Source organism: Dromiciops gliroides, chromosome 2, assembly GCF_019393635.1.
Source record: "Dromiciops gliroides isolate mDroGli1 chromosome 2, mDroGli1.pri, whole genome shotgun sequence".
NCBI lineage: Eukaryota > Metazoa > Chordata > Mammalia > Microbiotheria > Microbiotheriidae > Dromiciops > Dromiciops gliroides.
This window is the reverse complement of record NC_057862.1, coordinates 71,753,111-71,765,220: the sequence shown is the minus strand read 5'-3', so window position 1 is coordinate 71,765,220 and position 12,110 is coordinate 71,753,111. Positions and strand designations below refer to the sequence as shown.

The 12,110-nt window shown below is 37.1% G+C and overlaps 1 protein-coding gene across 1 annotated transcript in view; it reads right to left on the bottom strand.

Moving 5' to 3' along the window:
• WDFY4 (WDFY family member 4) overlaps positions 1-12,110 on the bottom strand; it is a 346,483-nt gene that overhangs the window by 117,669 nt on the left and 216,704 nt on the right. The window contains 2 exon segments of the mRNA XM_043980868.1: positions 2,884-3,004; positions 11,834-11,982. Coding sequence (XP_043836803.1) covers positions 2,884-3,004; positions 11,834-11,982 — 270 coding nt within the window.

The window sequence follows — 12,110 nt, the reverse complement described above, 5'->3', positions numbered from 1 at the left end:
TATGATTATAAACAAACTCTGATCATCCCTGATTCTAGTGACCATCTCCAAATTGTACCTAAAATTGCAATTGTTCTTTTTGTAATGAAGTAAGGGATTCTTTCTTACCCTCTATCTTATCCAATAGCTAAATTCCCCTGGGCCAGATTAAAGACAGATTGATGTAAATTTCTTTACCATTAAATGATATTTCCAAAGTTCCTTATTCTGTTTATGATTTTAAAACTAAACATTTTCCCCCAAGTAGCATAATCTTATAGACATTTGGGGGCAGCTACATGGCACAGTGGATAGAGCACTGGCCCTGGAGTCAGGAGTACCTGAGTTCACATCCGGCCTCAGACACTTAATACTTACTAGCTGTGTGACCCTGGGCAAGTCACTTAACCCCCATTGCCTCACTTAAAAAAAAATCTTATAGACATTTGAGGGTGCGGCAGAGGTACGAATTAGCTCTATATGGATTCAGCATATTCCAATATTTTTTTAATAAAGAGAATATTTGTACAGCATACTTTTAGGCCTGAATGGGCCTGTAACTGTTTGACCCTGATACCTTAAAAGTATCATTTTGTATTTCTTCTTATATTAAAAAAACAAAGATAATGTAGTGAATTTTTGTTTTTACTTAATAGTCATTCATGGATATACATATACCCAATGAGCCCTAATGCATAGTAAACAAATGAACAAATGAATGAATGAATGGTCAGAAATAGTTAAGTTAAACTGTCCAATAGAATGATTTCATTTATTAATCTATGTACAATTTCATGATGTTAGTACCCCTCTCTTTACCAAAAGAAGGGATTACTTAATATTCAGTTTCATTCTAGTATTCATTATTTTGCTTTATTGTGGCTCTGATGTCATTTCCATGAGAAAGAGTGTCTACAAAAAATGAGAGAACACTCTCACAGTGTTAGCTTTCCCTCCTACCACAACGTCTCTTTGGACAATGGGCTTAAAGTTAGCAGGAGCACCTCAGAATACTGCTCCATCTGTGTCAGGACACAGGGATATGCTTAGTCATCAATTTCTAGGCTGACTAATGTTGAATTCTTCTTTTACTATGCTTGCAAAGGAGAAGCTGACTGAGAAACTTTATAAGGTAAGAGGTAAGGTGGTAAAGGGAAAGGATGAGATTATTCTAAGAGTGCCTAGGGCTTTGTTACATGTTATATACTGAACTACAAGCTCAAAGCTAGAGTCTATGGGTCTCCTAAGGTAGTATTTTTGAGGACAGTTATATGATGAGGCAGGGGGATAGGGGCCATTAGATTGTCCATTAGATCATGAGCACCTTCACTAAATTGTGAAGTCCTTGAGGGCAGGGACTGACTTTTGCCTATTTTTGTATCCCTAGTGTTTTACACAATGCTTGGCACATAGTAAGCACTTAAACATGTTGATTGATTGATTGATTGATTGTTTGATTGAAAAGGGCAGTCCCTTATCACTTCCATAGTGACTCTTCCATAGTGAATTTTGGGGAGTACATAACATGAAAGTCAGAAACTTTCTGGATGGATTCCTCTACACCCTTTAGTGGGAACTGAGTAGCTAACTGTCCTCAATGAGACCATCAAGAGACTTATGAAGATGTTTATATTTATAGGCCCTCTTTATTTACTCACCCAGATTTAGTTTAATATCACAAAAGTCTGTGAGAACATACATTGTTCTTTTTGCTTTTCTTTCTATCCCTATTGTTTAGCAGAATCCCTGACACATAGTAGGTGCTTAATAAAAGCTGGTTGACTTGGAAAAAAATCTATGATTTCATTGGTGTATGCACTCCCTCCACTGATGAATACTGTAATACTTCTATGACACAGAAGATAGTTTCATGGGTTGCTGTGATCAAAAATATTCATCATCCTTTTGCCAACTGTCTGGCCTTGAGCCCCTTTGAACTGAGCTAAGAGTTCTTTCTGGGAAGGCACATACTCTGTCATAGCATCATAGAAACTCAGAGTTAGAAGGAACCATCTGATCTAAACCAAACTTGAAAAAAAAATCCCCCCTACAAAATACTTGAGTGGATCCGTTATCAAACCTTATACAATTTGTTAAGACCTATCAGAGATTATACTATTCTGGCCTGGCCTTTGGGAACTCAGGATTACAGCCATACCATGGTGAGATGTCCAAGAAAGTTTTTGGGGAAGGACATGTGAGTAGGGTTCTCAGAATATTTTTTTTTGACAATATGTATCTGGATCAAAGACTAAGAGCTACAATTTTTAGTTAAATGGCCTTGTCACATAATTTGGAATTATGATCTACCATCACACCTAGGACTATGAGACTTTGCCTGGCCAGCTAAGAAGATAGTTCTAAAAGGCATTCACAGATAATCATAGAATCAGATAATTTCAAAATTAGAAAGGACATCAAGAAAAATGATTTAATTTATACCTGAGTGATAATCCTTGGTATATCAAATCCAACAAATAATGACATAGTCTTTGCCTGAAGATCACCAGGGAGGTGATTCCACTACATCCCAAGGCACCCCATTTCACTTTAGCATTGCTCCAACTATTAGGAATTTCTCCCAGGCATTAAGCAGAAATTTGCCTGTTTGCAATTTTTACCTATAACTGCCTTCTGAGGCCAAAGAGACCACAGATAATCCCTCTTTCACAGAACAATCCTTCAAATACTTGAAGACAGTTGTTATATCCCCTTTGTTTTAGGTTAAATGACCCCAGTTTCTTTAAATAATTCCTGTATAGTATTTTTTAATTTATTACCTAGATCAAAGTAACCAAAATGGTCCCTTGAAATCTGGGGATATTTAAAATAGTTGAAATTTAAAATCTTCTTTCCTCTAACTCATTGTTTTTCATACTTGTGGTATCTTTGGCTGGCACATACCTGTAGAAGAAAGCGCATGAAATGTATCTCCTTAATGTCACTATAAGAATATCGATTGCAAGTGTAACGATCTGAAGGCCGGTCTTTGCTGCACATATTGAAAATAAAGGCATCACTGATACTGGGGGAAAAGAAAAGTAAAAAATAATTTTAGTATTCAAAATAAAACAAATGGAAAATCAACAAGTTGGTTCATCTATAGGGAAGTTTGCTTCATGGGTTGTTTTTTAAATTTCATATCCCACATAGGTAGGGTAGCTCAGGGTTAGCATCTAGTACTAATAAAGTGGGAGATTTGGGCTGAAGCTCTAACATGGGCTAGTCTAGAACAATCAAAGGCAGTTAAAATAGACAAAATCTGGCTTTTAATGGATTAGGAGAGAAGTCCTACTTAAATATTTCTGATTTGTGGATACTTGTCCCTGCTCAACACATAACCCCTCTCCATGACCCGGGCATTCATTCACTCTCTTTCTCTGTCTCACTCTGTCTCTCACTGTTTCTCTCTTTTTCTCTCTGTCTCTGTCTCTCTCTCTTTATCTGTGTCTGTATGTTTGTATCTGAATGTCTGTGTCTGAATGTCTCTCTGTCTCTCTCTGTCTCTGTCTTTGTCTTTTGTCCGTCTGTCTGTCTGTCTGTCTGTCTGTCTGTCTGTCTGTCTGTCTGTCTGTCTGTCTCTCTTGCTCTGTCTCTGTGTGTCTCACCCTCTTTGACTTTTTCTCTCTCTGATGAACAAGTCAAAAAGTCTACATCCTCTACCCTATTTTTCCCAGTCCTAGGTGAGAATTACTTTGAGTTTCCTTAACCACCTAAGGAAACAGTAGCTCTTAAACTGGGCCTATTTTTGACTCCCAGTTTGAGAGGAATAGCAGCCAAGGCCTGGTTCTTTAAAGCCTCTGAGCCACCAGCCCAAGTTAGTATTCAGCTTTTATATAAACCTCCAATTAACTTATTGCTTATTCTTCATTTTCTACTTAGAACCCTGGGCTCTTCTTTCACTCTAACCTGTCATTTAGATGGAGCCAGTTGTTCTCTATTGGATAATGGCTTATACATCAACATATATGGTTCCTTAGTATATATACACAAAATGGCACATTTCATTCCTATCACAGCTATATGCAACACACACACATACACACATCTGAGATTTAGAAAGGGCAGGAATAACAGAACTATTGTTGTCTTTTATACAATCACAAAAATCACAAAAATGACCCAGATTCATTCTGCCTTATTTTATCATTGGTCATAACTAGAGATGAACATGCCATGGACTTGTAGATGGTTGGTCAATGGAGCAGACCCAAATCATCTAAAAGTAAGAGTCTAGCTCCCTGGATGGGTCTGGGTGATAGTATATATCTATAAAGATGGAATTCAAGGAGTTCAAGGAGTTCAAGGTCAATAAGCACCAGGAAGGTCATGAAAATACTCTCAAATCAAAAATTCCAAATTAGGACATTCTGTGACAAGAGGAAGACAGTTTAGAGAAAATGAAATCTAAACTGGATGAGATCAGCATCAGAATATCCAAACCAAGTAGAAGGTGACAAATAGGAAGCAAAATCCAAGGAAGCTGACCAATGCCTATGTCCAGGAATTCATAATACATAGAAGGAATAGCTCAGGGTGGCTGAGGACATTCAGGTCCTGTGTATTTTGAAGATAAGGATTAGCTTTGCCTTTATCTCATCTTTCTTTCTTGTTGGGATTGGGTAGACAAAAGCTAACAGATATTTTCTGAGTACCAAAGAGGGTTAATTCCATTACTTTCCAGATGGTTAGAATAGCTGCAAATGGTAGAGAAGCTGAGCTGAACCACAGAACCCCTGCTCCCCACAAGAGTGTTTTCAATCTTCTTTGAAGATTAATTTATTAGAGGTAGACCCTGTAGAAGGTCAGAGTTTGATGTAAATATGCACTTGTTTGGTGTAAACATACCCTAGTTTCCTAGGGTAGTTCTTTTAGATGGAACTTCTGCCAATGCTTTAGTGTAGCTAATGACGACATCCTGAGGCATCTTTAAAATTGAAGGTACTTGATATTCCTCCTGTCCTTACATGATCACGGATTGCCATGATACAGAGTGATATAAATTAGGGCCTGGCACATAGTAGGTACTTCATAAATGGTTGTTGAATGACAGAATCATACAGGCTATAGAGAGGAGAAGAAAAGTTTTCCAAAGGAAGTAGCAAATGACTTGATCTTTGAAGGAAGATAAGAGGCAGAAGTAAGGAGGGAATGCATTCTAGGCATAGGAAAAGTCTGCAGAGGAACAGTAATGAAAAATGTAACATCATGTTCAAGGAACTACCGGTATGCCATTTGGGCTAGAATATTGAGTATGTGAAGGGGAGTGATGTGTAATAAATTCTGGAAATGGTGTCTGGAGACATATTATGAAACCACATTTGAATGCCAAAGGTAAAATGAAAGGCTGTATGGTTTAGTTAATAGAGGGTTTGTCTTTGAGCCCCAAAGAAATGGGTTCAAGTCCTACATTAATACATACTGAATAGGTGATGTTATTTGACTTCTCAGTGCTCTCTGTAACTCTGTAAGATAAATATCTTGGGAAAAAGTACTATCCCATGTTGGTAGATGGAACTTCCTTATTTAGGAGTTCCCTAGCAATGAACTCACAGGTCCAGGCGCCTGATCCCTAGAATATCAAATGGAGACACTCAACCTGGAGTCAACAAATTTCTGGACAGATATCAGGGGTGCATTGACTCAGAAGGGGAAAATGACATTATTTCAATAAAATTGATCTCTTTTGCAGAGAGATGAAGGAATTTACATGATGTCACATCAAATTCTCTTTTAGAACATAGGGAAGGGTTCTATATGATCTCTAGAGTTTCTTTCAATTCTAAAAATCTAGACTTCATAAGCCATTTTTTCAGAAACTGAGGAGATTATACTATGGGAGGAATTCATTGAGCAGAGGAATAGATCTTAATGTGGACAAACCTGTCAGGAATATTCACAGAATGAATTGATGAGAAAGTTCCATGATGAAAAGGAATTAGACATGAATGAGCAAGGCATTGATTGGCTAGTCTATATGCTTTTTGACCATCCTGGACACCTCTTAAGGACTTGATTCTTTTGGTCTTTAAAGGAAGGGGAATTTTAATAATTTAGAGATTGGTGATGCTACAAATGGAGGGTAGGGCTAGATTGTATAAGAGTTTGATGGTCAAGGTATAGAGTGGATTCTTTTTCAGGAGCTATTAAAGGATTCTGAATAGAAGAGTAACTCTTAATCATGCCTATGCATGGAGATTAATGATTATGGCAGCAATATAACAGGTGGACTAGAAGAGAGAGACACCACCCAGTAGAGAAGATGGTTAGAAGAGTATTATTATAGCTCATATAGTTGACAGTGAGGGCTGATAGTAATGGGGATAGAAGGAGGGAACACATGTGACATAATGCAGAGATGGATCACACATTACTTGACAATGATTAGATGCAGAAGGGAAAAGAGAAGGGAAAAACTGGTTGGGGGGTTTTGTTTTGTTTTGTTTGACTGCTTTTTGGAGATAGTTGTGTTACTGACAGAAATAGAATATCAGAGGAGAGATGGATTTTTTTTGGGGGGGGTAGCTAAATCATTTAGATTTGGAGCTTGTTGTGCTAACGGGGTGTATTGTTGGAGATGGCCAATAGGGAGACTGGAATGCAGATCAAGAACTTGGAGAAGGGGTCCTTGTTGATCTTTGATGATTTCAACAGCAAGTTCCAGGATTTGGTCTCCACTCACAGGTCCAGAAATTTAATTTTAACAGCTCATCCTGGGGTGATCAGACACTAGGAAACTGAGAGTTAACAAAACTTAATCTATAGAAATCAAGCCTTTAAACAGGTAGTGTCAAAATTCTGTAGTTTAGAAGTCTTGAGCTGGAAGAGCCATTAGAGATCATTCAATTCATGGATCCCCTCTACAATGTTTATGACAAAAAACTAACATGAATTATTAGCTAACCTAGAAGAATCATAATCTTGTACAATGCTGTGCTTCCTAATTGTTTTATCTGAACAATCCTTAAAAATACTTAACCCAACATGGAAGCTTATTTTCATAAGACTTAAATGCATCAGGTCAATGTTTTCTCAGTGATACTCCATATCTATGAGAGGCAATATTGAAAAATGGCAAATACATGGGATTTTGAGTCAGAGGATCTGGGTTCAAGTCCTGATTTTTCAACATATTAGTTACAGAACTTTTTGCTAATCTAATGTCTATGAGTCTCAATGTCTTCATTTTTAAGATGGGTATAATAATTTTTGCATGTGTGTGAGGCAATTAGGGTTAAGTGACTTGCCCAGGATCACACAGCTAGTAAGTGTCGAGTGTCTGAGGCTGGATTTGAACTCAGGTCCTCCTGAATCCAGGGCCAGTGCTTTATCCACTGTGCCACCTAGCTGCCCTATCATAATATTTTTACTATCTATCTAATTTGTTCTGGGAACCAAATAATATTATGGAGGTAAGGTGCTTTGTAACTCTAAAGTGCTATAAAAATGTGAATTATTATTATTATTATCTTAACCAATATTTAAAGAAATATAGAGGAAACCTTTAGAAAATTCAAAGGACTATAACATGGAAGAATATTCTTTATACAATTTCCCTCAGCATAAGTTGGGCATTCTCTAGGACTGATATCCCAATTGACTAGTGGATGCTTTTAATAACTATTATAGTAATAATAATACTGAATGTACATAGTATTAAATGGTTTTGAAAAGATTTGTCATATGTTGTTTAGTTTGATCCTCACAGCAATCCCCAGTGAGATAGGTAGTGTGGATATTATTATCAGTTCCATTTAGCAGATGCCTTACCCAATATTACTTTACTAACAGAAGGAAGAGCCAAGATTCAAACTCAGGCCTTCTGATTTCAAATTCAATCCTCTTTCCTCTACACTAGAGATGAACAAAAGAGAAAAAACACATAGAACTGCTAAAGAATTTGTACATTCCACAAAAACTATGACAATATGCTACAGAGAAGCTGTTTAACTAGAGCAGGAAAAAAATCTGAAATATACAAAATTATATGATTGGCATCAAAGTGATCATCACAAAAATGAGTCAGAATTGGGGGTTTGCCTTGTCTAATATTGTTAGTACAACCATGTTTGGACCTCTTTGTGAATGCCATCTTCTGGGGCTTCAAAGAAATAAATGGGAGTTCATTTCCCTTGAGGGCAGTAAGTTAAAAGGAGCAGATGTGTTCATGGCTTTCCTTATGTAAGCTGAAGCCAGATTTAATTGGCTGTCGTTCACAATTCTTTGCCATGATTCGTTGTCATGGTATCACCAAATAAACCTCTGACATGGCTTTACCTATTATCTTCGTTGACTTTGCTAATAATAATGATTTGAATTCTGCTATCCCTGAAATATATAATTGGCATAAGTGACACGTATGGTGGTAGCGTGGACACAATTTTTTATCAGAACTGATGCTAGGAGATAATCGTCTAAAACTATTAACTTCTGCCACAAAACACACTTGCTCTAAAATATTTCATAGGCTCATAAGATAATAAATTAGATGGATTGGATTGCATAGAAAAACATCAAATCCACTAAACTGGTAATGTGGTAGTGGTAAATTCAAAATTAAAGAAATGGACCTAGCACACACAAATCCAAATAGCTTCCCTATGCTTCATGATTTATATAAAAATATATGAGAAATTATTAGAGTAGATTCATATACAATTAAGGCAAGAATATTTGTTATCGCCAAGAGGCCCATTAGCAACATTATCCTTGAAAGAAGAGGCAATTTTTTTTAGTTTCCAATCCAAACTTGAATATAGTTGATGATGCACTTGGAAAAAAGTTGTATAGTTCTTATTGATTTCCTTTCTAGCAGGTTTGCTTTTATACACTCAGAAACAATGGAACGGACTAGGTATCCAGTCATTTGTTCTAGTAAGAGAGTATCTCAAATTGATATCTTTGAGCTAGGTTGGGTAAAAATAATACCCCAAGTAAGAATCTAATAAAATTCTCCAGTTACATTAAAAAACGAGAATACATTTTTGTACTCTTTCCTATGTCCTTTGAGAAATTGAATTTCCATACATAACATTTATCTTTTATTGTTGAGGATTAGATTAATATCTATATTTAGCGATTTAATTTCTATTTAAAATCCAGAAACAGCCAACTTGATCATTATTAGATTCATCTCACAAATGTAATTTATCTGATCAATAAGATATCATCTAGCACTAACTAGATTTAAACCAGTACTGGAAAGTGAAACAGTAGCTCATTTCAGTCTTCACCTGCACATGCTATTTCTACAGCTAGAGTACAGAGTGCTCATAATATTTTGAGAAAGCCAAGTCTACAAACCCATTTTCAATATTGATCAGTATCAATAAAACATGAGCAATAAGATGGTAGGAGCGCGCCAAGTATTAATTACGATCCCTGCTGCCTTAGAGAAACATAGGACTTTCATCAATTGGGTACAGCAAAAGACCTTTTTTAATGAACGTTCTGTATAAATAAAAGATGGAGATTAGAAGAGGAGGGAATGCCAAACATCTTCAAGCAATTGTGAATCAAAGTGGGTAGGTAGACTGATTCCCTCCCCTGCCCCATTTCACCCATTTCCTTCTAATCCTCTTCAATTCCGGGTCCCAGTCCTGGACTTAAAAAGTTATGAAAATGGACTGTTACATGTCCACATTCAGTGGTGAAGTGGTTAAGAATGGTCTTCAGTAGTCAAGGTTCAGAGATTGGAGGTTATTTACTTTTTGGATAACCTGGAATTTCAAGGGTTTGTTTGTTTATTTTTAAGAGGCAATAACTAGATTTTGCTGAGAATTTTTGTATGGCTTCTTAGAATCCACTTTTGTAAATATTTTGCTAAATAGACCTAGGAATTAGAAGTAAAAAAACTCTTTTTGGCTTTAACTAACATAAGGGCACATATCCTAAAAAGGCACTGTGCAAACTAACTAAATAAATCATGAATTATTACTGTCAAGACATATGATTGGTTCCCCTCTGCCCCAGATCCCCACATTTCTACTCTGTCTAGCTATCAAAAATCAGTCTATCTTTCAAGGATCAGTCCCAGCCCCTCCTTTGTTATGAAGCCTTCTGATGGACCTAAGTTAGATATAATCTTTAATGCCTCTGAACTCCTTGAAGTCTTAATATGGATACCACACCTCTGGCACTGATATGTGCATATTTCTTGATTCTAGGATCCTGAAGGAAAGAGCCATGTGCTATATGTTCTCCTCTCCTGAGGAACACTGTGTTTTCTGGTTTATAAAAATGTATTGAGGCTGATGCTGATGTTGGTGAGGAAACTAAATACTCACTGAATAATCAATCAAGAACTATGAAGCACTTCTGCCATTAAGGTACTTTGCAAAGTGAGAATGAAATAGCAGTGAATCCCCCAAAATATCTCTGTCCTCAAAGACGGGAGATACTCGTGCAAACACATGTAAATAGGAGACAGAATGCTGAGTTTCTGGAAGAGCTTTAGGATGGGGGGAGAGTATAGAGATTCTTATGTTTCACTGTTAATGGGCCAAATTAGAGATATTTTACACCTTCTCACACTAACATCAAATACCTTTTATGGGGGAAGGGATTTGAGAAATGGATAGGTAGTTTATTTTTCAGTTTAATTTTACTTTTTGCGGGCATCATTCTAAACCATAGCAGGAATGTATAATGCTTAGTATTAGGAATGGAGAACATTTTTTTTTTTGTGGGGCAATGAGGGTTAAGTGACTTGCTCAGGGTCATAGAGCTAGTGTCTGAGTGTCATATTTGAACTCAGGGCCTCCTGAATCCAGGGCTGGTGCTTTATCCACTATGCCACCTAGCTGCCCCCATGGAGAGCAATTTTTTAAAAGATGCTCCATTCCCAATTACTGTTTAGGCAAGTATGGGAGAGTCCTCAAAGTTATCCCATAAGCTCAATTCCTATCTTCCAGGAATTGTTCATGATAAAAAATCTGAAATTAAAAAAATTTATCTGAAAATAAACTAAAGAAAGGCTCCTTTTTACATTGTGTTTCATTATACATCAGGATGGGCATCATCAGTAACCAATTAAATTTCACCTATGTAGAAACTGAATAAATATTTATTAGATTAACAGTTCTGGGACAGGTGGGCAGCACCATAGTACATAAAATGCCAGGTCTGCAGTCAGGAAGACTCATCTTCCTGTGTTCAAATCTGGCCTCAAACACTTACTAGCTGAGTGACCCTTGGCCAGTCGGTTAGCCGTGTTTGCCTCAGTTTCCTCACCTGTAAAAACAGCTGGAGAAGGAAATAGGAAACCACTGCAGTATCTTTGCCATGAAAACCCCAAATTAGATCACAGAGTCAGACACAAGTGAAATGACTTAACAAAGAAATACAGTTCCAAGGTCTCCCTCATTTTTGTTCTTTTTCTAAGTCAGCTCTTTGCTCCATTTTTAAAACAATTAGGAGAGGTAGAAGCAAAAACAGGGGAACTAGGCAGTACAATGGATAGAGCATCAGGCCTGGATTCATAAAGACTCCTTTTCCCGAGTTCAAATCTCGCTTCAATCACTTAGTAGCTGGGTGACCCTGGCAAGTCACTTGACCCTGTTTGCCTCAGTTTCATTATCTGTAAAATGAGTTTGAGAAGAATATAGCAAACCACTATAGTATCTTTGCAAAAAAAACAACAACAAAAAACAAAAACAAAAACAAAAAAGCAAATGGGGTCACAAAGAGTCAGACACTAGTGAAATGACTGAACCACGACAATAAAACAAAGGCAAATAAATGGAAAGCGGGAGTCGTCCTGGCCCTGCACTCTATCTTTGCAACCATTTGCAGGATGAAACTCTGCTGAGAATACAGGGTATGATCTCTGCTATGGAAGAACATAGAGACTTACTTAGACAAGCAGTGTTTGGTGCAGTAGACATCACCCAGGGGAGAAAGGGTGAAGTTCTCACAGATGTAAAAATGTTGTTGGCCGAAGAGTAGCACCCCTTCTGACACCACATGTCCTTGGACAATCACCACGGAATGCTTCACTGAAACCTAGGAGAAAAATCAATCAATCAATCGATAAACATTTTTGAGACTCTTATGTGCTAAGCACTGGGGATATAAAGAGAGGCAAAAGACAGTCCCTACCCTCAAGGAGTTTATAATCTAATGGAAAATAT